The following is a 24,234-nucleotide window of genomic DNA, read 5'->3' as shown; positions in this document are numbered from 1 at the left end:
TTACCTTGGTATTTCCAAGCTATTGAATAACCCCAGGCACCATTTTATTCTGATATGCTTGCTGAGGGCCCTTGATCAGCAATGCTGCAGTTACAGCGCGTGTTTATTGGACTTTGGTTGCTGATGATATGCTTTCCTTAAATGACTTATAAGACAACATCTCGCAGCTTCTTACAAAGCAAATATTCCTTCAAATAAATGTTGCTATGAGGACCCAATACAAATCTATGTTTAGGACACCTCCTAAAACTATGCAGAGCCCTGCAGTTACAGGCCAACCCACACGAATTGATGGCTACAAGCTTCTGAGTCAATAATACTGGTGTGGAAAAGTCACAGATTTGATGGCTTGGTTATTAAGCAAAATCTTTTCACGTTTTGGTCATTCTGTTAGCTGCCTTGCAGATGAAGGTGCAGAGGCTGGTAGTTATATTTAGTCGTAAGACAGGAATTCCTGACTGGCCCTTCTAACTTCTCTGTTAATTTTCAGACAAGCTCTTGTATTAGCCACAAGGCTGGAGGCTAAGTGTAGGATTTTGGAGGAGAAAGAAGGCATATTTGGCTTATCCGGGTATGAAAAAAAATGAACCTGCTACCAAATGCCACTGTCGGTGCCCTTCAAGATGAGGTCTCAACATGAAGTGAAATCCGTTGACTGTTCGTGTTTAACTCAGATGACAGAAAGCTGAATCAATGCAGACACACACAAAGGTGTGGTTAGTCAAGAAGAAAGGGAGGCTTGCTAGCAATGCCTGCAGTGTTTTAATCACGGGGCACCGTCTTTATGCTAACAGGACAATGCATAGGCAAGGGTAAGCTTAATGAACTGAATGTCCTTAATGAGACTGACAACTACCGACCCTGTAGACTGGGAAGCAGACAAGGCAGAGTTGACAAAAGACCATTAGGAAATAAGGTGTTCTTCAAGAAATGGAGAAATATGCTCAGGAAGGGTGTGAAGGCACACACCTTTAATCTCAGCACTCGGGAGATAGAGGTAGAGAGAGCTCTGAGTTCCAATCCAGCCAGAGGTAAGAGTCTCTCATAAACAAAGAAACAAACAAATAAGTAAATAAGTAAATAAACAATGAGAGAGAAGACCAAGTTTTGACTGCAGAGGTCATATGTATATATGCAAACTAAAACTTAAGATGTATGTGTGTGAGCACACATGCACATATGCACATGCTTTTTTTATTAAAATAGCTGAAGTGGGTAAAGGTGCTTGCTGCCAAGCCTGATGACCTAATTTTAATCCTTAGGACCCATGTGGCGGAAGGAAAAAAATGACCCCAGAAAGTTGTCCTCTGACCTGAAGAATCAAGGTCAAAAGTCAGCAGTGGAGCTGGGGGTGTGACAGAAAACTGCCTAGCGTGGGTAAGGTCCTCAGTCTTAGCATGGGAAATAAGATTAGTAAGTGTCTGAAACAAAAAGGGGTTGGAATCATCCTGGCTGACAGCATGTACTGCAAAGGAAAGAAGATATTGAAAGCTACAATAAATACAGAGCGAGCACCAAGGTACAAAAGCAGGAGAGAATACCGACTTCAATGTCACCACCGGTGCAACAGGGGCATGACTGCTATGTGTGTAACCAACTGGCTTTGAGGCCTGCTCTACAGAAGGGAATTCCTGCCTGGCAATGTTAAACCTAGTCAAAAGTGCCTGACCAGCCAGGTCATTGGCCCTAGCGAGGAACCCACTGCTGGCTCTGCTTAAATTGCCAAACCGCCTTCCAAACATTTATGTTCACACCCATAGATGAGTGCTGCTCTCAACCTTGGTGGGGAAAGCTTTTTGTGATAGAGCAGCAATTAATGAAGACCCTGAGCCCTAGAGCTCTATACCAACTGCCGCCCACCTCCGGTCTCAGGAAACACAGAAGAGAGGGCAGAAAACACTTAAGAGCTGGAAGACAAGGAGAAAGTTTTGAAAATGGTGACTTCTGACAGTTGTGGTTACGTGCCCGAGACCGAGCAAGGCAGAATTCCAGCCCGGATAGGAGAGGATCCCTACCTTTAGCCGAGGAGCTATAGGCAGCTGACAGCTGCTGAGGGAAGGACAACTCGTTTTTCTTTGGGGACATGGCCTAAGAGTGCTTCGCATGCTTCAGTGGGTGGCCTCACTCACACGCATGTGTACACAGGTGGCATTTACTGGACCCAGTGCCAAATAAATAGAATAAAGTTCAAATGTAAGTGCTTACCTCTATTTCTGTAACTTTCTCAGAAGGATTATCAATTAAGAAGCGTGCTAGAGTCCCAGGAGTTGTCCTATAAGTCAGAATGATTGAGTTTTTGGGGTCCTGACACCACTGAATAAACAGGTCCCTTGAGAACCCACACTCCAGGTCAGGCTGGCTGGCAAGTACGACTTTGGGGCTTGGAACTCGAGCCAAGTCAGAAAGACCGTGGCACAGAGAGAGATGGCGAAACTGAAATGGGTTATTTCTTTTGTCTTCAAAACATCTCATTAGCTTATCACTCATCCATTCTACCTAATGCAAGGGAGAAAAATGACGATAGTTAGAAAAGGCCATGTCCATGAGATACCTAGCAATAGGCAAACTTTAAGTCCTTTCCCATACTAGTTAATTAAGTTTGTACAATTTGGTTAAGTAGCTAACAAGCTTCTTCCCCAATTAGATTATCTTCCCCCGGTTTTTAAGTCTTAAACTACAACAATAAAACCAAATTTGCAATTTCATGATGTCAGCTTAAATCTTTGTAAGAGAATGAAGATGTTATATATGAATATTATAACCCAGGGACTGTCACTTGGAGGGGGAGAACTCATTGGAAGAATGATGAATTCTAACATTGATATTTTATTTTACCCCCATTTTTATAGGTCAGAAAATCAAGAGTAAGAAAACGAGCAATTTGCCCAATCTGCAAAATGGAGACAAAACCAGACTTTATGTTTAAAAGAAAAATGTATGTGAAAATCACAGAACAGTGGGCAGATAATGTTCAGTTACTATTATTATTAACTGCAGAAAAATAAGAACTGAAAGGCAATTAAGACACTACCCTCAACCTTTTCACTCAGTGTATACAAGAACAAACCTGTGACTTAGAAAACTCCACCACGTTGTAACTGACATTATTCAGGAGAGCCAGTGAATAAACGCCCAACCCTGCATCTTTAGTTCTCCAGATCTGATCAAGAAGTTGAGCAAGCTCCAGAACTCTGCCTGCTGTGTCCACGGCTATTAGCACGTTCCCATCACCCCGAAGAGTTTCCAGGACGTTTGCTTCAACAAGAACAGAAGAACCTTATAAAGCATGTGCTTTGCAGCAAAATTAAGTACAACAGAGTTTCCCAGTGTCTTTTATAAAGACTGAGTAAGAGATCACTAGGACACATATAAAGGTATTTGTTCAGATTAACACAATTACTTTTCACTGGGTTGAATATATCTTCCTAGGAATAAAACACATGACATGTTTTGTGTGCAGAGTTGCAGAGGAAGCCAGCCTTTAGAGAGCATCTTGAACTGGTCGCATTAACATTTCTTTCAAATACAAGAGTTATGGGGCCAGCAAAATAGTTTAATGGGTTAAGGCGCTTGTTGCCAAGCCTGATGACCCAAGTTTGATCCTGAGACCCAGATAGTGGGAAGGGAGAAAACTGACCTCCACAAGATGTCCTCTGACCTCTACATGCACTCTGTGGCAAGCGTGTGCCCACACATATAATACACACACAGAAAATGTATAGAATGCAATTAGAAAAATATTAGAGTTAGTCAATCTTTTACGACATAACAGCTATCCCAACAGAACGGTAGGCATACGTACTCAGGAGCTGCTCATCTCTCTGTTTCCTTCTAGGCTGCACATAAGTAGCATTAAACGAATCTGTGATAAGCAGAGAGGGTCTGCTTAGCATTTCCAGGGAACATCCATTTAAGTGGCTACAACAAAGTTTAAAGACAAAGAATATCTGTCATCCCAAGTGAACAGCAATAGCTTTGCCTATTACAAATATAAGAAACTCACACTAACAAGGACCACCTCTTCCAGATAGGTGATAAGTTTTTCTCTGTACCATATACGCATTTAGAACATAGATAGCTCATGTATATCTCTATATATTCATCCTATATTCTAGACTTTTCTGTGACATTAACTCTTTTCTAAATCTAAGTTTTAGAAACTGTAAGATTTTCTGCCTGAAGCTTGGTCTTAGAGAATTGGGCTATGTGCAGCCTAGGTGACAGTGTGATCCTACCTCAGCCTCGAAAACACCAGGACTACAGGCATGTAGAGGGTGTGCAACCATCTCACAACTGTAAAAACTCTGTTATATCTGTACCATACTGTATTCATCTGACCATTTATTTTTATCTACAGGATGCACGTTTTCACTATTTTATCTTTGAAAGAGATATTTTTTTGAAATCCCAACCTCCTGTCTCCAGCTCTCAAGTACTAAGAATTACAGAGGTGTGCCACCATATCTGACTGTAATTTTTCATTTCTTTAGGACATATTCCTCGAAATGGATTCTCTAGAATATGCAATTATTGTCAAATGGCATTCTGGAAGGGCTTAATTTTTTTCTGGAAAGGTTCAACCAAAAAGGCTGCCAAAGCTATCAGTATTTTAAAATAATCTAAGCATATAATAAGTACATATTATTTCAATGTCCTCTTTGTGACTAATACTTACACATCTTGCAATTAGTGTATTTTTGATTTCTTGAGTAACTCCTAGTCTTACACCTATGTCAGTTGTTGGCTAATTGCTACATTTTGTTTAAAGGCTTTACCATCTTAACTTAAATTTGTATGTAATAAAATCTATTACTTCTTTTGAAAGTAACTTGAGCTTTCATCTTTGTGCATACAATTTCTTCCAAGTCAGAGATCGGACACAACAACACAGCTTCTGTTCCTAAGTTAATTTCTAAATTAATTCTAAACCTTCCTAGAATTTACTGTCACCTTTTAGATTCATTTGACTTCATTCACCATTTTCCATCCTTCCCATTCATCCACAATTGCAAGTCTAAATTCTGTCAGCCCTTAATGCTTCCTAACCAGCATGAGATGATACCCATGAGCTTAATGCATAGATGGAATAAAGGAGGCCTGTAGGAACTCACATACATGCATGGACACCAGCCTGTAGGAACTCACATACATGCATGGACACCATCCTGTAGGAACTCACATTCACGCATGGACACCAGCCTGTAGGAACTCACATTCACACATGGACACCAGCCTGTAGGAACTCACATTCACGCATGGACACCAGCCTGTAGGAACTCACATACATGCATGGACACCAGCCTGTAGGAACTCACATACACGCATGGACACCAGCCTGTAGGAACTCACATACATGCATGGACACCAGCCTGTAGGAACTCACATTCACGCATGGACACCAGCCTGTAGGAACTCACATTCACGCATGGACACAAGCCTGTAGGAACTCACATTCACGCATGGACACAAGCCTGTAGGAACTCACATACACGCATGGACACATACAATTTATAGTCTTCTTCTGTATATCAAATTAATAATATAAAATTATAACTATTATGTACCATTTTAAAGGGAATATGTCATTAAGTATCATTAAATTAAATGGTACTCATTCTCTACTGCTCCTAAAAAGACAAGTCACAAAGTCCTATCACGAAATAAGTCAAGACTATATAAAACATAATTTAACATACAAAAATTCAACGCTTTGAACACCTCCAGCAAAACATGTTTTACAGAATGGATATTGTGATATAAAAAGTTAAAGTGCTTATGTCTTATAAGGTACCTGTTGCACTACAATGAAAATACTCAGTACTTGATGGCTTTAAATTGCTGTAGAGTTTTGATTAAAAACAAAAATCAAAAAGTTGCTTTTGCGTTTTCCTTCAGTGAAGGAGACAATAACCGCATTTCCTTTAGCCCTTGTCTAGATATACCTACATCTCCCTCTTGTGGTTGAAGTCAACAGCATAAACAATTTCTTCTTCTCCATCTTTGACTATTTTCCATATTGTTCCTCCTATCATATGACCGGCTGGCAGGGGTGTGATGGACAAACCATGTCCTTTGCCTACATCAACAAGATAATGACAACTCTGAGATTTATTTTCACAAGCCTAGGGCAGTAGTATTTCTAAGTTATGTTAACAGCAATATATTCAACAGTGGCATGAAGTTCAGAAGTTAAAAGCTTACAGTTGAAAAGAAAGCCTTCTGTCCTGTCTCCAGCAACTCTAGTCCCTGAATGGGGATAAGCATTCTTTTCATTTCATCATGTGCTTCCCCAGAGGTGTCCATTCTGTGCTTATAAACACAAGGCTAGCCTTGGGACTTAAAGGCCAGTGCACTGTTACTTAGCATCAACTCTACTTGTGGTGCTGTGGACGGAGCCCAGAGCCTCATGCACACCAGGCAAATACCACTGCTCTACATCCCAGCGGCTAAGTTTTGATATCACTGCACAATAATTGCCAACTTGGTCCTGTCTGTCAACCTAAACTGGTGGAATAACGGTTCAAACCTCATTGTGGTAAAGAATGTGCCCACAGAGAAGCGAAACACAAGCAAAACTGCTAAGACTTCCAACACTACCGTCACGCTTCTTGGTTGGCTTTTTTATTTTTTAAACTTATTTTTATTTCATGTGCATTGTTGTTCTGATTGCATGTATGTCTGTGTGAGGATGTCAGATTATCAGGGACCAGAGTTACAGACAGCTCTGAGCTGCCATGTGGGTGCTGGGAATTAAACCCAGGTCCTTTGGAAGAGCAGCCAGTGCTCTTAACTGATGAGCCATCTCTCCAGCTCCCATTTTTTTTTTTTTTTTTTTTCTGATAGGGTTTTACTACATACAGCCCAGGATGCTTGAACTTGCTATGTATCCTAGACAGGATTTGAACTCATGATCCTTCTCTTACCCTCCTAAGCCCTGGGATTACAGCAATGAGCCACCACACCAGCTACTGTGCCATGTACTTAATGCACCACAGGCTTCCCTGTTGCAGACTTGGTATTCCATATCCTTATGAAGTGATGCATCGTCCACCCTGCTGTCCAAGCATTTTATTTGCTTCACTTACTACATTAGGGCTCCTCATCAATTAGGTCTCCTGAACCTAACTGTAAGTTCCGGGGAGGAGCCAGACACATCAGCTTTGTCCTCTTTGTACAGTTTAAGTGCCGTTTCCCACCCAGATATGAGGAGCCCAAGCTGTTAACATTTTGTTAGTATTTAGTCTGAAATATTTTGAAATTCAAAGGAAAGTTCAGGTAGGAAATGCTAATTTTTATTTCCATATCATGATGCCTATATTCTTATTGTGAATTCCTTCAGTACTTTTCAGAAGGTTAAATCAAATCAACTCCATTAGTCCAAGATGGGCAGCCACGGGGGAAGATTCCTTGCTCAGCATGAACGAGTCTCTGGGTTGAATTTCCTGGGACTGTAGAAACTAAAAAGCTAAAAACACAAAGACAGAAAACAAAACCCACGACCAAGCTCCCAGTCCATGAGCCCATGGGTTTACATTACCTTTCAGGTTCACGATCTGAGAGAACTTCAGCTGCTGTATTTTATCAAAGGCTGCATCCACATCATCCAATGTAAAGAGGGTAAAATCTTCTGTATTGTGTCGAGACTAAAAGAACAGCAAGCCAAGGATTAAAAATGCTCATGAGTGGAACATAAACGCCTCTCATAATTGCTTCAGTTACCTGGTAAAGATCGTACATGAACATCTGGCCCATTTTATAAACAGGAATCGTCGCGTAGATGGCACAGTTCAGACCCAGCTTCCCCACAGCGAATGGGAGGGCACCGAGGTGCAGGGGGTCGGGGTGAGAGAGGAGCACGGCATCGATCTGGTGAACATGCCTGTGAACACAACCAGAGGGCAGCTCTGTCAGTCCCTTGAGCAGAAGAAGGGCAGAATCACCACCATGATTCACCCATTCACCCCTATCATCTCAAGGTGAGGCTAAGGTTGAGGAGTAAACCCAAGCTAACTCAATGACCTCCCATGAACTGTAATTATTACTACTATGGTATCAGGCGCACTCTAAAACACTTAAAGAGGAAATGTAGACACCACATGTAAGCTGACTTTAAATGGGTATCACTTATGCTATTAATTGTTAAAGGGGCAACATCCAACTGCTCACATAGTTGTTAATTCAGCTTTCTAGTTTAGTGACAAACACGAAATGCCAGTAGTAGATATATCATTAACTAAGGTCGGATACACCTTTAGGGACAACAGGAATAAAGGAGACACCTTAGACATTATTTTTCCTTTTTGGTTTCAAGTTCTCCTTTTTCGATAATAATAATGCTGCAAATGTGAGTGATTTTCTCCCTGACATATTTGTGTCAGGTGGGTACCATTCAAAGAATCAACTCGGAATGTTAAAGAGGGAGACAGAAAGCAAGGTCGTGTGATTCGAGGACAGAGCTTTCTCAGGGAAGTGTCCCTCTCCTCGGGTTTTGACAGACCCGTGCTCCTTCCAAAACTTAAAGAGAATACTATATCTGGTCCACTAGCAACGTAACAAGGTCTTCCTGTATTTAAAAACAATGTAACTTACCAGCCAATCAAAACTTTGTAAATTACAATGGCCACAATTTAGTTTGTCATAAATAAAATTTATGATAAGCTAAAGAATGATAGCCACAGTATATAACATCAAATGATGTTATGAAAATGTAGAAAAAAACTTGAGGATCTGCTTTTTTCGAGACATGGTTTCTCTGTGTAGCCCTAGATGCCTGGAACTTGCTCTGTAGACCAGGCTGGCCTTGAACTCATAGAGATCTGCCTGTCTCTGCTTCCTTAGTGCTGGGATTAAAGGCCTACACTACCACTGCCCAGCTGAGGAGTTTTTAAAGCTTACTTAATAAAACCTTAGAAGTCTGAGTTGTAACTTACTTCCTCAGGGAATCAATAATGTCCACAGAGAAGTGTTCATCCCAGCCACAGTCCAACAAAAATCTAAACTCATCAACCTGGAGAAGATAGCAAAGAGCAGACTCTTCTTGGACCCCAGAGAGGGTCGTTAATTTGATGATAGATGTCATCTTTCTGGTCCAGTAACCGGTATCTAAAAGGTGCTTGCAAATAAAAATATAATTAAACATAAATGCACAGTCCATATAACAGGAAGATTATTTCAAAAAATTTTTAAAGATTTATTTACTATATATAAGTACACTGTTGCTGTCATTAGACCCACCAGAAAAGGGCATCAGATCCCATTACAGATGGTTGTGAGCCACCATGTGGTTGCTGGGAATTGAACTTAGGACCTCTGGAAGAGCAGTCAGTGCTCTTAATCAACGAGCCACTCTCTAGCCCTCAAAATTTTAAGTACACAGAAATTCCAGACTGATTAAAAGTATGTTAAAATCTATTCCATCCCAGCCATATATAAAAAAGTACAAAACCCTGTTTACAGAGTCCTTCAGAATCCCCCCAGGGAAAGTCTGTGAATAGTAGTGGACTTTGAAATCACAGATCCAGATGTCAACTCATTCCTGCATGATTCAGGGCAAGTTAATTAACTTCTCCTTACCTGGGGACTCCAGTCCATACAACATTAATAGTAACAGACATTTATGAGGAATGGAGGAGTCCATATAAAGTGGAGATTATCTAGAGCAGAGACTACACCACCCATATTGCTCAGTAATCTCCAAGGCCAATCTGTTTTCCCGTTAGCCGGAATAGAAGTCTGCCATGCGTTTTTCTCTATACAAGAGGTCATGTATACACTCTCTGGAGAATATGATTAGAAATCATACATCTTCCTTTCTCCCAAAGTCCTTAACACACACATGCAAAATGTGTACATTCACAGAAACTGGAAGCCTAATGTTAGCACTTGTGTTACAGTGTAAGCCACAGAAAACCATCTTGATGTTTGCAATTAATTTTGACAGTATCTTATGTCTGCAACTCTCAAGAAAGACAACAAACACAAAGTAGGCATTTGGCATCCTCCTGATGTGGGACACCTACTGCGAATTTCCCAAGAAGATTAATGGGAACAGTTTTGCAGTAAACTTGTGGGATGGAGCTTTTGGTAACAAAGTGACAGGGCTGGGCAGCTCATGCAGGGTCTACATTTAACTAATCCAACTGTCTTTTGTTGTTTACTTTTTTGAGATGCCAGGTAAAATTTTCTACTCTATAACAATGTTCATAAATACAATTTTGAAGAGAATCTAGGCAACATTCTCCAAAAATGTCTTTTTTTTTTTTAATTTGTTGAATACAAACTTGGGGTCTTAAACATATTAAGCAAGTATGCTAGCACTGAGCTAAAAATGCCCAACTAAATCTACATCAGCTCTCACTTTAATTCTGACATCAAATTCAAAGTGCTTGCAAATAATGGGATGAATTCACACAAACTTTTACAGAAAGACCCAGACTTTAACCGATGAAAAGTATCTTTTAGGTCCTCATGGTAAATCTGTATCTGTACCAGATTCATTACCTTACTGATATTTCACCTGAAGATATAATAAAACACAAACTTATAAGTTCTTTATAAATCTTTTTTTCTTAAAGGCTTGTGAATGTAATGTAATTTACGTCTGTAGTGAGAATTTCGGTTTCTTTAAAAACAGTTATGTCATGTGAATGTTTTTCTGTTTTAATCCCGGGTGTGGGATAAGATGCTGCTTCATTTATCATTGATTATCATTTGCTGAGTGTACTAACTGGGGCACAATCTTTGCCAGCTGCAGATAGTTTACATTTGGAATTCTGGGTACTCTGCAGAGGCTATAAACGGGAGAGTCCCCAGAGGGCCTGTGGTGGCTACTGCTGGTTCCTGTTGTTGCAGTTTGTCGAGTGGTCCTGAGCAGAGAGAGAAGTTAGAGAGAGCCTGACCACAAAGATTAGACTTCTGCCAAGGAACCCAATGCCCCTAATGAGCAGGAAGTAGTAGCAGGTCTAATCCCCCTTTCCCTCTACCCTTCTTCCTCTCCTAATGTTGGGGGCAAGATTGAAAGGGATTAGGGAGGAATAAGGACTGGAGGGGAGGTAGAGGTGTAAGAACCCAATAAAATAGCTAGACAAACATACCGATATACTTCTAGTTCGAACTACAGTGTTCTAATTTCTGTCTTTCTCTAAGGCATCATGAGCAGCAGCAGGAGTGCTTTTTTAGACAAGTTTTCACTATGAAGTCCTGCTGGTTGACAATATAGCCCAAATTTATTTATTCTTTATTCTCCAGCCTCAGCCTCTAAAATGCTAGGATTCCAGGCATGCACAATCTTGCCTGGCCTTAAATGTTCCATCAAAAAAAAAAAAAAAAAAAAAAGGAAAAAGAAACATTGGTGCAGGAGAAAGGACTCGGAGCACTTGCTTTTCTTATAGAGGACCTGGGTTCACTTCCCAACCTTTACCTAGTGGTCCACAATCATTCATAACCTCAGCTCCAGGGGTTCCAAAGCCCTAGACTCCAAATACATATATATTGCACGTGTGTGTGTGTATATATATATATATATATATGTATATATATATATATTCAAAAACTCATACACATAAAGAAATCTAAAAAAAACAAAAACAAAAACATTAATAAGTAGTTATGGGCCAAATTCGTTACAACCTGCTTATGTATACCATTCAGTAAGTGAATCTTAAAAGTTCTCAATTGCTTCTGTTATTAAAGGAACTAAGATTACCTACTGAAGACTTATATGGTCAGGGCCAAAAGAGAGAAGACATTCAAAAGATTGGAATAACATCAGCTAAGGTGAAAACTACAAAGCTAGAGCTCCCATAGAGACAGATGACCAAGTGAGCAGGACAGGTCCAGCAGAAGGGCCCTGGATACCCTGGACCTAGTTCTGTAGGCAATGCAGAAGCATTTAAAAATTCATTCTTAAATAAGAAGAAGGCAACTCTGTACTGATGGAAAATAGGTGAATGTGTGTGACTGAACACCAACAGAACAGAAAAAGGGGAAATTGCTTAATTACACTCAAACACCTCTCCACCTCACTGATTCTATTCTCTTTTTCTCAAATGTATTTTTAAATTTCTTATCAATTAACTGGTTATTAGCTAAGTAACCAAGGCCAAAGGTCTTCCCTTTATTTCTCTGGGACCATCTCCTATCAATTCTGGGTAGCTTCTCCCTCAGAGCACCTTGCACACATACTATCCCCTTTCTCTTCTTACTGTCAAGACCTGAACAGCAGGCCTCATTACCATGTATTTGGGTTTCTCCATTTCGTTCCCAGCAGCTCCTGTCTCACCCCCCCCCCCTTAATCTCAATGGAAACACTACTGCTAGAGTAATCTAAAACATCCCTACACACACTACCCATTGTTCAAAAGCCTCCAAAGGAAGGGCTGGCAAGATAGAGCTCAGTGGTTAACTTAGACCAGAGTTCAATCCCTTGCACTGACCTTCATTTATACACTGTGGTAGGTGTGTACCTATACACACACACACACACACACACACACACACACACACACACACACACACAGAGAGAGAGAGAGAGAGAGAGAGAGAGAGAGAGAGAGAACATGCTATTGTGAAATGATAGTGAGGTGAGGAGTAGCTAGAAGCTGCCTGACATCAGTTTATGAGTCTCTCAAAGTCTAGCTCAAGTTTTGCCTCCTTACTCACCCTTCTCCTGTGATTAGTCTAGACTACTGTGAGCTACAGATGTAATTTAAAAAATTACACAGCTTCATTTAAAGGAAAAAGAGGTAAGGTCTGATGTTCTTAACAGTGTCAAATCATCGTTTCAACAGGTTATCATTTAATGAGTCAGTTTACACTGTTTTGCACTATGGTCAGTGTGTACTTTCCCTGTTCAAGCCAACCTTACTTCAAGAGCTCAATACTGCATGTGGCTGGTGGCTACTGTAATAGCAGAGGTCTAGACTCCAAAATCAATGCTTTGCCACTGCTTAAGAGCAAAGTTGGCACCACCCTGTTTTTATGTACATGTCTCAGACTGATCAATGGTTATCACCAACCATCAAGTTTTCCCTTGTGGAATCCTACGTAGGTTATGTTTATTTCTCCAGGTCTTTCTTCTGCCTCGATGGAGGATGCCTTACCTGAATGGCTGAGGTTTCACCTAGTTTTCTTGTCTCAGGTTGGTCCTCCATACATGATGCCAGACCATCCTAAGAAATAAATACCTCATGCCTGCTCCCTGCCAAGTGTGCTCGGGCTTCCTGCTAACTAAATGAAAGCCAAGCTCCAAGACCACTCACAAGCCGGCCCAATTTACACCTTCAGTCTTCACCAACCACTCGTTCAGTTTTTGTTTGTTTTTTAAATCTCCCCAACAGTGCCCAGTTTTCTCAAGTTTTTAATCCTCTTCAGCATCCAGGAGTAACTGTTCTCCCAGGCCCAGCAAATTCTTCTTGATCCAGCTCAGGTGCAATCTTTTCACTGTCCCCAGGTAAAGCTTGCTGTCTCAGCGCAAAGGAGACAGAGGGAGCGTTTGCGAACGGATTAACGTTCAAAAGCGACCATCCTTGCATCTCCCAAAGGAGGCACAGTGCTCGCAGCAATATAAATGTGCTGGAAGCAGTGAACACACCATATCAGAAATTCCCCCAGGGATTTCTACCTGATTTTGACTACCTCTGCTTCATCCCAGATATACATCAGATACTTGCTTTCTCAAGAATGACCACGCACGTTGAGGTCAGCCAATGAGAAATATGCAAAGAGGGGTCGGGACTAGTCCTGGGGTTTATAGGGTGGAAGACGTCTCTCTACTCATACAGGTAAAGAAGGGCTTTGAAACAGGCCAGGGAGTTGTAAAATTAAAGGTTAGAGGGTAGGTATGATGCCGCTTAAGTTCTTCCTGTTACAGGGGCGAGAGGACTGGGGTTGGAAATGGCCTGACTTCTGGTTTCCTGAAAAGTATGTAAGCAAGGAAAATAAGAATGGGATCTTGGGAAACACAGTGATTGTGGAAGCGCTGAGCGCGACGTTAATGCTAACAAGGTGTGGCATAAACCTCCCAAGAGTCTTTGAACTTGAAAGAGCTAGGAGGGCACCTGGCCTCGTGGTCACTAAACCCAAGATGGGAAAGGCACCGATGGGGAGGCTTGGGGAAAGCGGCACCAGGGGGAAGAGCCCAAGAAGGACTCGGATTAACTTTTAGCTCCAGAAGATGAAAGGTCAGAGGAAACAAACAGGAGGGAAGGCAAGGGGCAAAGGAGGAACCATAGGAACGCTCCAAGCACCCCGAGGTTTCAGCCTGTGGAAAAGTCAGTTTTCCCCTCGCGGAACGCTTGTTCCAGGAACCACGGAGACGGTCACAACCGAAACCGCGGGAGCGCGTCCGGGCGACACCGGGCCGACGTGGGAACCCAGTCCCTTGAGGGCCTCCTCCCAACCCGAAGGCTCCTTTCTTTCTCCCGTCCTCACCTGACAGGTCAATCTCCCCCGGCACCGTCCGCCGCCCTTCCCAACCCCTAGTGGAACGCAGGTCGGAGAGCGAGCAGACCTAGCGCGCGCTCAGCGGCAGAGAGCAGCCGGCAGGAGCCCCTGTGTGGTGGCCGCCATCTTGGGCCTGAGGAGAGCGGCTGAGGCGGGGACGACCGGGGCGACACCATCTGCAGGGGTGATGAGGAACCGGGTCAGGGAAGGTGACAGCGCAAAAGCTCGCAAACCTTGTCAGCTCGGATCCAAGTTTTATTCAGAACCTGTCACGATTATTTAAAGCTTAAAACGTAGAGGACTCACTCGTGAGGAGAGAGAGAGAGGAGCGTCGACTTGCCGTCGCCACCCCTCTCCTCAGGGCTGGCGCGGCGAGTGGCAGCTCCTTAGGTCACGGCTTCCGCCGGCGCCAGTGGCCTAGCTCCCTGCGGCTGTCCTTGGTCGCGCTTGGCACCAGTCTGAAGGTGGGTCTGGGGACCCCGGTGCCACCCGTTGTGGTGGCTCGGGCGGGAGGGGTGTGGGGGATGCTCTCATGGAGGGGGAAACAGGGTTGTCTTCAGATGACCACTGCGCGCTGCCCGCTCCACGACCTTTTACAGAGTGCTCTGATGCTGGCTTAACCAAATCGTCTTTGGGGACGATCTGGGAGGGACTGGGAAGGGTTCTCAAGGGTCCGACTCTTGAGCCCACAGTAGGGAACATTCGCCCAGGCATTTGCCTCCTCGGCCAACTCTCCTAAATGTGAAACCCGCACTTACCCATCTGCCTTTTCAAAACATGGCTTTCTGCTTGGTTTCCAGCGTGTGTACGTCATGATCTCAAAGGTTTTGTTGCTCCACGCATTCACTTCTGTTTTCCATGGTTTAGATGATACTTTGTAATGATTGTAAAGAACTGTGGGGTCCAGTCCGACACAAGGTATTATCTCTTAAAAAGCCTACATGTTTTCAGCGTGAATCCAGAGTGACTCACCAAAATAAGACTCACAGCAGTTTCTGTTTTCTTCTTGAAAAGGGAAAGGAAACTGTTAGAGCAAAGTATTAGGATATATGTGGGGTTTGTTTGGGGGGAGGGGTTGCTTTTTTTAAAAAAACAGCTGGGTTGTGGTAGTGCATGCCTTTAATCCCAGTGCCCAGGCGGCAGAGGGATCTCTGTGAGTTTGAGACTAGCTTAGTGTACATTGTGAATTTCAGGATATATATATATATATATATATATATATGTATGTATACATATATATGTATATATATGTATACGTATATATATATGTATACATATATATGTATATATGTATATATATGTATACGTATATATGTATATATATGTGTGTATATGTATATATATGTGTATATATGTATATATATGTATACATATATATATATATACACACGTATATATATATATATATATATATATATATATATGGCTTTGCAAAGAAGAAATAGGAGTTATATAAATGTTTACTCAGTACATAGGAGATAAAGTAGAACATAAGAACTTGAGCCATATCAGGATACATATTGTCTGGGTACTATGCTAATCCTGACTCTTTACCCTTTAATTTAAAGCAAGTTACTTTAACTAAATTTGGTTTTCTTCACCTGGAAAGAAAAAATGGTGCCCCAGTCTTGAGACTTTGTTACTTAACAAGCCTGCAACCTGTGGTAAGGAGTGTATGAATTAGTGATGATGCAGAAACACCTTTTCCATGTGGCCCACATTCGTAATTCCAACTACTTGTGAGGATGAGGCAGAGGGATAGTGAGTTTGAAGCCAGCCAGAGCTTCACGGTAAGACTGTCTCAAAACAAAACAAAACAAACCCAACTGATTCAGTTCTTAGATGCTTACCCCCCAAAAAAGGGATCAGTTTAAAATTAAAAAATAAATGACCAAGGCAGAATGTGTGGCTCTGTGAATATGTGCTTTTCAAAGATAGGATGACTCCTTAATCGTTAATGCCCTGAGATAAAACCCAGTGTTTTTCTTTTTCTCTCGTTTTCTCTTTCTCTCATTCTCATTTTTTTCTCCCTCCCCTCTCCTCTCCTCCCCTCCCCTTTCTCTTTCTTTCCTAACAAGGTTTCTCTGTGTAGCCCAGGCTGGCCTTGAACTTGCAGAGATGTTTGCTTCTGTCTCCCAAGTGTACCACCACTGCCCAGCTTCCCAGTTCTTTTGTTTTGTTTTTTTAAAAGTACAGCACCAAGCTGTGGTGCACAGGGGAGGCAGAGGCAGGCAGGTTCCTGTGATCCAGGACTGCCAAGACTACAAAGAATATCTTGAAAAACAAAGCAAAAATAGTATAGCTGCTCTAAATTCTGAGAAAAACAAAATTCTTCTTGTGGGCCACAAACAAAAAGACACCTGGAGCTAGAGATGGCTGGGCTCAGTGGCTCACAGTGCTTGCTTGCTCTTCCAGAGGACCTAAGTTTGGTTCCCAGTTCTGGATTCACAGCTCACAATGTTGGGTGGCTCATAACTCCAGCTCCAAAGGGCTCTGATGCCTTTGACCATCCTGGGCACCTGTACTCATATGCATAGGTACACACACATGTACAGAAAGTTAAAAATAATAAAAATAAATCTGAAGAGCTAAAGAGACTATTAATATGTGCTCTCATAAGCACCAGCCAGGAATATATTCCTTAAAGCAGTTAATTGGCTCTGTCCTCTTGGTAACATTGTTAGTTCGCCCAAAACCTGAAGTGAAGCTTGTCCAGGTCCTCACCTATACTAGATGAAGTTCATGACCAACATCCTCCCTCTACTTTCCTTCTGACCCATTTTATGGAAAATTCTGCCTCACAGATGTCCATTTTTGCCCTTCTTGTTCATCTACTTGCAGAAAAATAACTATGTAGATAATGTTCACTGCATTGTTCCCAGAGCCACTTGAGTATATACTGTAACATGAGATGCCTCTTTAGAATGAAAATTTGTCATTTTCTCTTACGGATTCCTTCATGATGGCTGAGGCCAACCATGGATTGATTCTGTGAAGGTCCTGTTTCCTAGTACCATTGTCATTATGCCTCCAGTCTGCAGGGGCTCCTATGTGGCAAGAGGCCCATATGGCTTACCTCTTCTAAGTAGAGCCAGACCAAACTCATCTTGTAGAATGCCACTAGTAATGACTCATAGCCTACAGGTGACTGTGAACTCATTTTAAACTGCTGTGAGCTGGGGCTCAGCAAGTATTTGTTAGTGCAAAAATGCTGTCTTAACAGCTATTATATAAACAGTGAAGCTAAAGGCTTCTTTTTATAAAACATTTTTGTGTTTGTGCATTTTCATGCACACTTGCTGGTGCAGAAGTTAGCAGACAACTCTCCTTCCGTCATGTGAGTCCTGGGAATCAAGCTTGGTTCTTTAGACTCGATGGCCTGTGCCTTTATTTGCTAAGTTATCTTTCTGGCCCTTAAGTTTGCAATAAGGACAGAAAGTGTAGGTGACCACTGAGTTTGCCAAACTCAAACACAGTCTCATGAACACAGAAGTTGACTAGCATTTTGTAGTTGAGTGCTATTAAAAGTAACTTCACAATGGTCTTAACTGGCTCAAGTTTCTAAGGGTAATCTGTTCACTTGGTGAGCTCTTAGTTAACATTTCAAGAAATACTTTGTAAATATAAATGATGCTACTTAATAAAGGGTAAGAAGACAACTTTCTTACAGAAAATGAAGATTGGCTTCACTTACATTTAAATCTCTAAGAAGCATTAGTATTCAAGTCAGTGGGTGAGTTCTGGAGTCTATAAGAGACTATATGTGGCAAGAGCCCCCATAGTCCTAACTCATCTTTCCTGAATAGAGCCAGATCATATCAATCTCTGAGTGCTGGTAGTAATGGTTCTGTTATTCCAGCCTCATCTTGAGGTAAAGCCAGGTTCTCCAGGTTAAAAAGGACTCCCCAGGTGGTTCTGATGGGTAGTTAAGGTTGAGAATTCCAGCTGTATCTAGGCAACAGATTACACCATGACAGATAGCAAGTAGTAAGTATATATTTATCTCATCCTTGATACATAATTTTAGAGATCAGTGATGTTCAAACTGGAACTTGCTATGTGTAATAGTCCATATTATGAACTTTATATAGTAACTGCAACTTTTAACTTAATTGGTTATAGTCTAACACTGTGACTTTAGGAACTAGATTCTTCAAAAATTTGAGAAATAATTAGAACTGTGTTAGTATATAGACCAATTCAGGTAAAGCAAGAATGTAATCTGTGAGCACAGATTAAGCTAAGCACTTGCTGGCGATAATGTGGTGCTTCTCCTAGGGTGAACGTGTCCTCTCAACCATTGTATGTGATATATTCATTCGCATGTGGATGTAGTTTTGTTTCATCACTGTATACAAATCTTAACAGAAAATTGGCAATTCTGTGGTGTTTTATTGAATTCAGTACACATTTGCTATTTTGTACTTGATTGCCAGTTCTGTTCTCCTTCATCTGCCTTTGTAAAGTGTTAAAAACTTAAAAGTACTTAAATAACCAGAAATACCAGCTCAAAAGGAAGGGAAGTGTGCTATGACTCAGGAGACATTGCTTGGAGAGACCTGAATTTGAGCAGCAGCTTGCAATTAGTAGCTATTTGAGCTAAACTGTTGTTTTTCGAATGTATTTTGCGAATGTGCCTGTTCCGTCTGCATGGATGTAAGTGTATGTACACCACATTTGAGGCTGGTGCCCTTGGAAGTGAGAAATCATGGGGTCCTCTGGAACTGAAGTTATGGATGATGATGAGCTGTGCGTAGAGACTGGGGACAGACCTTACGCCCTCTGAAAGAACAAGTGCCTTAACCACTGAGCTGCCTCTTCACCCCCAAGTTAAACTGTTTTTGTATCCATATTAAATGAGGATAATAAGAGTTACTCCACATTCTATATAGAAACATGATAACTTGGTATCTAGTGCCCATTCTATAAATTCTCTTTTCTTTTTTTTTTTTTTTTTGGCCATGTTACATTGTGTTCTTTTTGATTATTTTATCCTACCAAAAAAAAAAGTTTTCAATAAATTTATTTTTACTCAAAAATTCCACTACTCATAAAATAGTAAATTTGTATTGCATTATGAGAACATCTGCAAATAGTTTACACATATGAAAGTTCTGAAGCAACACAAAGTACAAATACTGTTTTTGTAGGTAAATTTAAAAATTTCCATTTTAGGGCTGGAGAAATGGCTCATTGGTTAAGAACACTGGCTGCTCTTCCACAGGTCTGGAGTTCAGCAACCATATGGTGACTCACAACCACCTGTAAAGTGATCTGATGCCATCTTCTGGTGTGTCTGAAGACAGCAACAGTGTACTCACATAGATTAAATGAATTAATAAATCTTTTAAAAATTTGCATTATAATTTTCAGTATCATTTTATATTTGTCTGTTTGTGCACATGCATGTGCATGCAAACACAAGGGTCAGAATACACCATGTGGGAGTGGGTCTCTCCCTCAGTCATGTCTGTGGGTTCTGGAAATCATACTCAGTCAGGTTTGGCAGTAAATGCCTTCATCCAAAACCTATCACATTGCCTCGAGTATTAACCATCATCATCTAGTCTAGGGACACAGCGTTTCCCTGTGTAGCTCTGGCTGTCCTGGAACTAACTGTAGACTAGGCTGGCCTCAAAAGCAGAGATCCTCCTGAGTGCTGGGATTAAAGGTGTGAGCCACCACTGCCAGGTTTTTAGTTAAGTTTTAATTACTTTCTGATGCCAAGCAAATCTAAAGTGGCTTGTGCTTTTAACAAGTCTCATGTCCACAGCTATCTTCCTATTTCAGATGCAATTTAAAAGATGACTTGTTTTAAGCCAGATGCGGTAGTTCACACCTGTAATCTGAACACTAGGAAGGCAGCCAGGAGCTTCTGCTGCAGGTTCAAGGTCAGCCTCATCTACATGGTGGGTTCCAGAATATAACGGTAGTAAGATCAAGCCTGTCTCCAAACCAACAATCTCCAACTCAAACTAAAGTGTACTTATTAATATGTTAATTGTACATATTAGTAGAATCCCTGTTCATATAGCAGGCATTGATTATATCTACCATTATTCCACCCTCCCTCCCTCTGCCGTGTTTGTTCCCAGCCCATAGTAATCCCTTCCTGCCATTTATTTCAGTATTTCAAAGGCAGTTGTATTTTTCATTTAATATTTTTTTTCTGTTTTAGCAGTCACAATGACCTTACTTCAGCTTGTACGTGAGCACTGGGTCCATATACTTGTCCCTATGGGATTTGTCTTTGGATACTATCTAGACAAGAAAGATGATGAAAAGCTAACCGCCTTCCGGAATAAGAGCAAGCTATTTCAAAGGTTAGTTCACGGCAGCTTTACGGGGGGGGGGGGGGGGGGTGTTCTATCTCTTTTTTTCCTACTGTAATGGTTAACAGTCAAATGATACTTCAGGTTTGTTATTTAATCATTAGATGAAACTATTGGTACCTCTGGAGTATAAACAAGTTTTAGTTTATGATCTAGCCATTTCAGATCTTTGAAAGTTTCATTTTCTCTTTTATTAATTTTTTCAGCTAATATATAAGATGACTTTAAAAAACTATTATTTATGTGTGTGTCACATGGTGTGTGTGGGTGCCCTTATAGGCCAGAATAGGCGATCAGATCCCCTGGAGATGTAGGTAGTTGTGAGCCTCCCCAAGTGTGGATGTCCTCTGAGAGCACTCAGCCTGGCCTTTTCATACAAGCATGTATTTGTACTTTTTATTCCCTGTCACAGGCGCCCTTCTCCAAATGGAGTCCCTTCTGTTTCATTTCACATGTATTTAAATCTAGATTTTGCATATAACAGAAAACATGCAACGTTTTGACTTTAAATTACCCTTTATTGCTGCCCTTTTCCTTGAGGCCTGCCCTTAGTGTATTTTAGTGTAGAAACAAAATTCAGGCAGCTGCCCCAAACCTATCATACACATTTTCATATAGGTTACTATGTATTGATTGGATACAGCTGAAATAAACAATACGCTTTACGTATGGTGACTGAGTAGCGACACCCACCAGCTTGCCTGAACCTAACATGGCTAACAAGACCAGATAGTGTAGCCATCTGCCAGTAGGTATAGATGTCTATGTTCAAGGGGTATAAAAGGCTGAGTAGCATCCAGTATCATTTTGCAAGGTGTGTAGTTCACATGTCCAGCATTTCAAGAAAGATGAAAGAAGGTATAAAGGATCTATAAACCATTAAGTCCAGAAAGAACAGAGCTGTCACATAAACCAAGCAATTACAGTTCTTTAAACTGGGACAGACAGACAGTAAAAGTCTGAGAGTAGAATGAATGGAGATGATGAATAAGACTTAGTTTCATAGAATATAAAAAATATGAAGTTCTGGCCCTTTAATAATTTTTGTTTACCATGGAAGCTTGGATATGGCTTAGTAATTAAAAGCATTTGCTGCTCTTAAAGAGGACCTAGGTTTGGTTCACAGCACCCACATGGTGGCTTACTTAACTCCAGTTCCAGGAAATCCAGTGCCCTCTTCTGGATTGCTAGAGCACCTGCACACATAAGGTATACACATACATGTACTATTTTAATATCTTTTAAAGTTTATTTACTGTTTTTTCTTATTTCTTTTCACACAGGGAACTGAGGCCCAATGAAGAAGTTACTTGGAAGTAAAAACTGGTTAAATCACAGAGTGTTCACATTTTAAAAGTTATTGAAGAAATTAAAAACTTCACTATTTAATTAGAAGAATTTAAAGTGTGATTATTTTTATACCTTTTTATTTATTTATTTTTAAAGACTTATTTATTTTATGTATATAAACATACTGTAGCTATCTTCAGACACACCAGAAGAGGGAATCAGATCCCATTACAGATGGTTGTCAGCCACCATGTGGTTGCTGGGAATTGAACTCTCTGGAAGAAGAGCAGTTGTTGCTCTTAACCACTGAGCCATCATCTCTCCAGCCACCTTATACCTTTCACTGAGGTAACCATTTATATCTTTTTTTATGTTCTGTTGAGGTAACCTTCAAGTATTAGGCAGGGTTGTCTTAAAAAGTGGCTACTGAGGCCATTTGTGGTAGTCAAGCCTGTAACCCAAGCACTCAGGAGGCAGAAGCAGAAATATTGCTGTAAGTGCAACACCAGCCTGATTTACAGCAAGTCTAGGCCAGCCAGGGATATGAAGACCCTGTCTCAAAAAATCAAAAACAACAATTGAGCACATCATTGTATACATAGGTATCCCATTTATTATTGACATCAATTTTCTGTTTCTCTTTTTGGAATAGTGTTATTAAGCCATAACTTCCATATCCCCCCTCATATTTTCAGTGTGTCCTTTAGAAATTCATATGTTATCTCTGTTGTGAAGCATACCATGGGCTTCTAAAAGGTGATTATGATTAGACCAGACATTAGGGTACCACATCTGCTATTGAATTCCTGGTGGCCTTAGAAAAGATGTATCCTTGCTGTGTGATACCTTATACCAGGCAGGTATCAGGACTGCAACAAGGCCAACACTGAATGTGGCCCTGGACTTTGGAATTTCAGAATCATGCATAAAACCAACCTCTATACTTGACTGGCCTCCAGTACCTTGTTACAGTCCGTGGAAACTAAGGAAGTGTGCTTCCAGGGAACTCTTGAGAGATGGTGCTAGTTTTTTTGTTTGGTAAAATCATAGCTGAAAATTGGCAATGACTTTCCAAACACAAAACAGCATTATTTTTTCGAAAGACTAGAGAATTAGAGTCAAATTTAAAAATTACTGTTTTGGGGGTGGAGGTGCATACAGCTCAGACAGTGGTAGAGGCTGTTCTGGATAGTTCATGACTATTCATCTAACATTGCTTTTGTGTGTCAATCCTCCTTTTCTGGTGTTGTGGGACTTCCTGGAGAGACGTGAACCAACTCTTATTCACCCTAGACAAGGGCACTAACAACAGAGCAAAGAACTTATTCCATCCAAGTCTGTCTTGACAAACCGCTAAGCTTACTGGGGTTACTAACTTACAAGAGCATGGGTGACTCAAAAGCAGCTCTAACACTAAAAAGCACACCCCAACACAGGCAACAACTCACAAAAGCTGCCATCTACAGGCAGCCTTGCTGAAGAGCCCCCCCCAACCCCCACCCCTGTGATTTTATTGCTTATAGAACCTTGGGGAAAGGATCATGTGTCTTGAAAACTTTGGTGTCTCTGGAGTTTAATGAGCTTCCTTAGTACTGGAGCCTTGCACACTTCTGTTTTCCCTCTAGGATAGAAGGTTCTACTTCTCTTGAGAAAATTACTAAAGTATGGATGGGCAACATCTTATCTCCATATCCATTCACCAGATGTTGGACACTGGGTTGTTTCTACTTATTCTCTCTCTCTCTCTCTCTCTCTCTCTCTCTCTCTCTCTCTCTCTCTCTCTCTCTCTCTTTCTCTCTCCCTTTCTCTCTCTCTCTCTCTCACACAACACACACACACACATTTCTACGTATATGTATTCATACATACATATAAATGGGTAACAGTAAAAACCCGGAAACAGATGGGACAAAATATTGGCAAGCACAACAAGAAAACATGGAATATATCAAGAATCCTAATGACCTAAAATGGATGAAATGATATGGCCATTGTCTTAGGATTTCTATTCCTACACAAACATGACCAAGAATCAAGTTGAGGATTACACTTATTATTCAGCTTACACTTCCATTTTGCTGCTTATCACCAAAGGAATTCAGGACTGGAACTCAAGTAGGTCAGGAAGCAGGAGCTGATGCAGAGGCCATGGAGGGATGTTTATTACTGG

The 24,234-nt window shown here is 41.1% G+C and overlaps 2 protein-coding genes across 4 annotated transcripts in view; one reads left to right on the top strand and one right to left on the bottom strand.

Moving 5' to 3' along the window:
* CPSF2 (cleavage and polyadenylation specific factor 2) overlaps positions 1-14,565 on the bottom strand; it is a 28,128-nt gene extending 13,563 nt beyond the window's left edge. Inside the window, exons 1-8 of one of the 2 annotated variants that reach the window (XM_080940637.1) lie at positions 14,431-14,565; positions 8,931-9,112; positions 7,720-7,879; positions 7,538-7,643; positions 5,947-6,076; positions 3,803-3,918; positions 3,068-3,255; positions 2,206-2,496 (exon numbers count right to left, since the gene is read on the bottom strand). In XM_080940637.1, the coding sequence (XP_080796763.1) occupies positions 2,206-2,496; positions 3,068-3,255; positions 3,803-3,918; positions 5,947-6,076; positions 7,538-7,643; positions 7,720-7,879; positions 8,931-9,079 (1,140 nt within the window). In that variant the 5' untranslated portion in view covers positions 9,080-9,112; positions 14,431-14,565. The remainder of the gene's footprint in view (positions 1-2,205; positions 2,497-3,067; positions 3,256-3,802; positions 3,919-5,946; positions 6,077-7,537; positions 7,644-7,719; positions 7,880-8,930; positions 9,113-14,430) is intronic. The other variant, XM_080940638.1, reaches the window with a different exon arrangement.
* A 209-nt stretch (positions 14,566-14,774) lies between these two features.
* Positions 14,775-22,172, top strand: NDUFB1 (NADH:ubiquinone oxidoreductase subunit B1). Of its 2 annotated transcripts, none has more exons than XM_080940654.1 (3): positions 14,775-14,906; positions 20,621-20,765; positions 22,058-22,172. In XM_080940654.1, the coding sequence occupies exons 2-3, from the start codon at positions 20,629-20,631 to the stop codon at positions 22,092-22,094; spliced, it is 174 nt and encodes a 57-aa protein (XP_080796780.1). In that variant the 5' UTR covers positions 14,775-14,906; positions 20,621-20,628; the 3' UTR covers positions 22,095-22,172. The 2 variants fall into 2 exon arrangements, with proteins under 2 accessions (XP_080796780.1, XP_080796781.1); XM_080940655.1 differs by having other exon boundaries at positions 14,845-14,906; positions 20,624-20,765.
* Positions 22,173-24,234: the final 2,062 nt, after the last annotated feature.

Source organism: Micromys minutus (assembly GCF_963924665.1).
Source record: "Micromys minutus genome assembly, chromosome: 1".
In the NCBI taxonomy this organism is placed as follows: domain Eukaryota; kingdom Metazoa; phylum Chordata; class Mammalia; order Rodentia; family Muridae; genus Micromys; species Micromys minutus.
The sequence above is the reverse complement of the archived record's forward strand: the minus strand, read 5'-3'. Positions and strand labels throughout refer to the sequence as shown.

Coding starts and splice junctions, on each gene's coding strand:
- NDUFB1 (XM_080940654.1), top strand. CDS start 20,629: ATGACCTTACTTCAGCTTGTACGTGAGCACTGGGTCCATATACTTGTC. Junction 20,766..22,057: donor AAGAGCAAGCTATTTCAAAG/GTTAGTTCACGG, acceptor CTTTTCACACAG/GGAACTGAGGCCCAATGAAG.